General features: G+C 34.0%; 1 protein-coding gene across 1 annotated transcript; it reads right to left on the reverse strand.

Annotated features, from left to right (window-relative positions):
• Nucleotides 1-573: 573 nt before the first annotated feature.
• Nucleotides 574-1,907, reverse strand: LOC140176059 (uncharacterized). The gene is made up of 5 exons (XM_072205918.1): nucleotides 1,856-1,907; nucleotides 1,350-1,667; nucleotides 1,056-1,273; nucleotides 791-864; nucleotides 574-652 (listed from the first exon to the last, which is right to left on the reverse strand). The coding sequence occupies exons 1-5, from the start codon at nucleotides 1,905-1,907 to the stop codon at nucleotides 574-576; spliced, it is 741 nt and encodes a 246-aa protein (XP_072062019.1).
• Between the last annotated feature and the right edge of the window lie 4,000 nt (nucleotides 1,908-5,907).

Below are 5,907 nucleotides of genomic sequence, written 5' to 3' on the forward strand. Positions count from 1 at the left end.
AAGAAAGTCCATTCTAAATAAATGTCTTACCACACCCACCATGCCCATAAACGAAGTAAAAACCACCAGAGTCTGTAATAATATCATTGAGTATCTCATCGAATACTAACCTTTGCTCATGAGTCGTCTTTTGTTCCATATATAAGTTTGTATGAGTCAACTCATTTGTGTCATATGCTAACTCCTCCTCTATTAGCTTATTCTGAAAAAGGCGAACATCAGACATCTCAAGATATAGCATTGATTGATAGTCTCTTAAAGATCTCACATTCCTGTTGAGTATCTTCTCAATCTCAATAACACAAAGATTTTTCAATTCGTCATCAGTCATGTTTAGTCCTAGCAAAAGCACATGATGGTTTTATGAAATATTTAATAAGTAATTCTAAAATAAAACCATTAATATTATTAATAAAAATAAAAGTAATAAGAGAATACAATCTTGATATAAAAAAAGACATAGTAAAATACCTTTATTTTTCAATGCTTTTCTCCTCTCATATAGTATTATGTCGGCTTATAATGTCCAAGTTGCATTTTAAACATGCTCTGGTTTGCTAATGCTATTAGATATCAATAGCATCGCAAATAGTTTCTCAATTGATGATCAAATGCAAGTTCAGCTACCTCATTAATAGTTGCAATAAATTCCCTATCATCACACAGTAGTCCATGGAATAGCAATCATCTTGGAAGCTAGAATATGTAATCCCATTAACTATCCTAATAGACTCATATATTGTGCAACTTGTCTGAATAGCTAACAAAATTCTCATATAGTAGATATCACCTGTATCGGGTGGAACATAGTTTAACCTCCTGATAGAATACCCTCTTTTGCGTGGATGTCATTCCCTTGCTTCTCTATCATAAACAAATTGATTTGAAAACTCGGCATATGTCAAAGTTTGACCTGCTTAAATTTTTTTATTGGCCTCCATCCATGCTAAGAACATCATACATTTCCCATCCTCTTCTTCCACGATTTCCTCAAGATCATCATCATCTTTAAAGATGATATTTTACTCTCTAGGAAAATGAAATGTTAATCTCACCACTGAAGGCCACCTCTGATGAATATCATAAGCTAAAGTTCTCCACACAGCCTCACATGCAGACAAATACCTACAATCATAAAATTGTTTGATCTCGTCAATAACCTGAGCATTCTCTCCACTAGAAGCTTCCTTTGAAACTCTAACTGCTACCCTGTCTAGACCTTTATTCACGTACTTGAACAAATATTTGATAGCATTTGACTTATTGCAGTACTCTACATTAACATGCGCTTGATAAGATATCAACAGATATGCATTGTATGGAACCACATTCCTATTATTCATATGGACTCCCTTTCTTCTCAATAACTACTCCTGTGTCTCGTCTTCTATATGATGGGTATCCACTATCATCGATAATTGTGGTGCTACTGAATGTTTTGGGATAATATTTGGTGCAGTATCCATCTTTCATGCAGAGAGTTGGTCCATGAATCATATATGTAGACACAGCTCTAAACAATTTTGGGTGCCGAACAGGATCTGGCAACTCTGAAGATATTAACCGGTCAATTTGAGTTGTCGTTGTTATCTTATGGTCTCCATTCAACCATAAAAGAATGTGAGCATGTGGTAGATCTCTTTTTTGGAATTTCACCGTATATATCCCTAATACCAAAAAAGACAAAAAAATAATATGTTATAAATAAACTATCTATTTTATATATGTGCTTTGATAAATTAAGGGTGATAATAAAAAATCAACAATATGTTAAGTAAGAAAATATTTTGCCATTTATTTTATAACAATCTAAAGGAACATTTCTCTAAAAATAAAGTTGGATGACGAGCAATACCTGCATCTAGGACTCCAAATGGAATTCCTTGCTTAAGATCCGAGATTATCATGTCAAGCTTAATTTTGAACACTCTATACGATAATATCTGGCCAGTCTTCAACCTTTAAGTTCCTTGGATTGTTAACTTTGTCAATCTCTTGCCAACTCGAGTTACATGTCATTGTGATGAAGAGGTCTAGATATCCATATTTCTTACAAATTGCCATAGCATCTTGACAATTATTAAACATGTATCTCATGCCACCAGTGAAGGACACGAGTAGGATGACACGTTTACCTACTTTAGAAGCACGAGTCTCACCCCCTAACAACTGCATCTTGAATCCCTATTTATATATCACTCCTCACCTTGTTTTGGTTGTTTCGATAGTAGGTTATCCTTTGTGCTTCAATCATGGAAAAGTAATCAACCAAGAACTGATGAAATAGTCTTCCGCCATTGACAATGGATGCATACTCGACCCTTCTCTCTTGTATTCTAAATGCTATGAACTCCCTTAAACTCACACGCTGTCTCTTTCTATTTTCATCAGCCCTATGAGATTCTCGCAAAGGAATGTCTTCTTGGTAGCCATCTTCACCGTAAGGAAACATCATAGGATACTGAAGAGGAATAAATGCAGTGTGTGTCTCATGAATCCTTTGTAGATGTTCGAACTTTAATTGAACTATAATATCATGCCCTGTATCTCTAGAATCAAAATCTCCTACTATTAGAGCTGCGACCTCGTTAGAAGATGGTAAATTGTAGACTCTTGCGTCCTTTGATCTTTTCTGATATAACCACAGCCTTATATTTGTGATATCTCCTTGATTCAGGTAGTTTCTCACTGTCCTAAATGTGTGAGCAAGAACATTATGTTGATCGATCATACCCTTGAGGTCTAGAACTAAGGACTGGTCAATGTTGTCATTGGTTGTTCTTGAACTGTATAAAACATTAATTGAAAAATATTAGTATTCATAATTAACCAAAATCAAAGTACGAACTACCTTAATATGCATCTAATCAGTTTGGAATGCATGATACAAACCTAAAAATCTTTATCCTGTTTGAGACCTCATTTTCTGTATCATAAATATATAATTGCACGAATTTTGGTCTTTGTCCCTCAATTGGCACCAAACTTCTAATTCTGTGGTTGTTCTGTCCACTCACAATGAACTGGGGAGGACATGCCTCATTATTAATGGAGGTCTCAATTTTACCTTCTAGGGACGTGAAGCAAAACATGCTATTATAAGTTCTTATATTATCTTTAAAGTGTTTATTCTTTGGTCTTCTCCAGATATTAAATCTTGCAAGAGTTGAGGTGGACGTTGCAAAAACGGCAGTTGTACCTTTCCTCGCATACAACATATTGGGAACTCAATATTGGACGATCTTGTTTTGGACTTCTCTGATCTCTCCTCATACCACATCGTGGCGTCGCAATGCTGACAAAAAAATTCTGGGTCACCAATGTCTATCACATCTAATAATCACCAAGATAATAAATTCTATTTCAGTTATATCTGCAACAAATACTTTATATAAAAATATACCTTTCTTTCACCATGTGAAGTATAAAAATAATATCTACAAAAAATTACCGATGATTGTAATTTATGGATTAAAAAGATAATATCGTATAATACAGTTTCATTGTGCCAAGATCAAGGTTTAAGTTTTACATGCACACTAATCAAACAATAAGAATTATAATAAATCAATGTTCAAATACAAAAAATATAATATATAACCATATCTTTGTCAGAATTTTAAAAACTTGTACATTAAACAATAATTTTTTGTTTATAAAAGTATAACAATAGTAAATAATAAAGTGTTAATATTGCTACTTCTTAGATTACATGTATTCTCAACAACATCAAATATGCTCAGTATTCAATTTGCACATAATTATCTAATACCACTACAAAATTTTTGTTTGTTTGTGGAAGTTTTTTAGTGGGAGTTATTAAAACCTCCATAATCTATTTTATTTGTGACAATTTTAAATAATTAACAAAAACTCCCACAGTTATAATATTTTCAATCCAATTAAATATAAAAAGCCCAATCCAAATAAATATTAACTGAGCCCATACCAAAAATTAAAAAAAAAAAACAAAAAATTCTTCCCGAGAAAGAGAACGACGGAGAGTCTGAAACCTAAAATTTTGATTCCATCGCCACCGTCGTTCATCTCCTTGCCACCGCTGCTGCCAAGTCTCCTCCGTCAACGCGTTACCGGAGGAGTTATGAATGGAGGATGAGGTGATCGTGGAGCCTTTCAATTCGCGGAGCTCTCGCCTCTTAGGATAGTATTTTAGTGACGATTTCATTCATATTGTTGATGTAATGCTTTAGATCCTCCGCTTCTGCGTCGTCTTCCACGGCTGGTTCTGCTTTTGCTCCAGCGGCTTGAAGCACTCTGGGCGCGGACTCGGTGGCGCTGGCTGAGTAGATCTGGAAAGCGAGCGAGCAGGAGTCTCTGGAAGCTTCGATTGAAGCTGCGTTTGAAGCTATCGGATCTCATGGAACTGATTCTCATGTCGTTCCGAGTAATTGCAGTGAGGATTTGTTCCTACTTGTTCTTCTTTAGTTCAGGACTTAAATTTCGTAGTTTCAATGGTATAAGTTGTATATGACACATTTTGCATTTTAATTTATGTGATAATTATGTATGACGCAATTTGATTCCAAGGTACAAGTAAGATTTGCTTAACCATATTGAGGCTTTGATTGAAGAGAGGGAACGGTATATGTTTGCAAGGAAACTCGTGCTATTCTATGGCAAATCAATGATTTGCCTCCTTCAAAGGTGGAGAAGGAGCTTGAGTCCGAGCTAATCAAAGCCATAAAGGATAAAAGTGTTGGCTTGTTGAGATCAGGATTATTGAAGCCATGTATCTCAGATCCATCATATACTCATTTCTATGAGGTAATTCTTTTTCTAACTTTTTTTTTTGGAAGGATAGTTAGTAATGGATTTAGCATGAAGTAGGTTTCTTGTTTCTATAATTGTTTGTGACAGGAAATTGAAAGGTTGGGAAATAAGAAATGCAAAAGAAGAGTTTTAGCCTCATCTCATCAATTTCACTTGGCTAATTACTTCTTGGAGGACATGGATGATGCTCATTCTACTCTCAATTTCATTGAGGTACCAGCAAACAAATTTGTCTCAAAATCATCAGTTTCAAAATAGCTATGCCATTCACATGATTTCGATTTTTGAGTGTGTGGACTAGAAATTTTAATTTCATTGAAAAACTAATAGCATGATGCAAAAGCAAATATCTAGATCTGGTTCAATAATTGAAGATTGTATTCTACATAATGCTTGAAGATTCTTACCAATAATTAATGTTTGAAATTCTCAACAGGAAGGGAATCAAATAAGAACCGAGAAGAGTTGTGGCAAATGCAAGGTTGGATTCAAGAACCCTATGAAGGAAGCAAGAAATGGAATATCTACATGTAAGAAGCTGCTAAAGGTGTTGAATATTCTGAAAGATAGGCTTGCCTTTTTTTCGTGTCTATAAGACACTAATCAATCCAGCTTTGCTTGTTCGAAACTATTGAGCATGAGGAGGTATTAATTTGAATTTATTTTAATCTTAAATCTTAAATATTATTCTTATAATGTAATATAGTTATTTGTATGCTAATTTATTCCTTACTTTAATTTGTGCAGTTTTTGGAGGTAGTTCGGATAGAAGGTCATGCATTTTCCTTTATAATATAATATAGCCAATATACTTCTTTTTGGTCTTATTTTTTTTATATTTTTTATGTAAATGATTCTTATTTTAACTTTCTATTATGCAATTTGATTTGGCAGCTTTGTTGTGGGGTTGATAAAAATGCAATTGGGGCTTGTGCTCAATTAGTATTTGCACCTATTGATGAAATGCTCTTGATTTGATAATTGGTACATTCATACAAAAGATGTATGTTGTTATCTCTTCTGCATGATTCTTCTTATCCGGTTGTTTAATTGATATCTACTGAAGTAGGCAATTGTAAAATGTAAAAATTCTTGTCATCTTACTTATGACAGAGT

The sequence above is a fragment of the Arachis hypogaea genome, chromosome 11 (genome assembly GCF_003086295.3).
Source record: "Arachis hypogaea cultivar Tifrunner chromosome 11, arahy.Tifrunner.gnm2.J5K5, whole genome shotgun sequence".
Taxonomy (NCBI): Eukaryota; Viridiplantae; Streptophyta; class Magnoliopsida; order Fabales; family Fabaceae; genus Arachis; species Arachis hypogaea.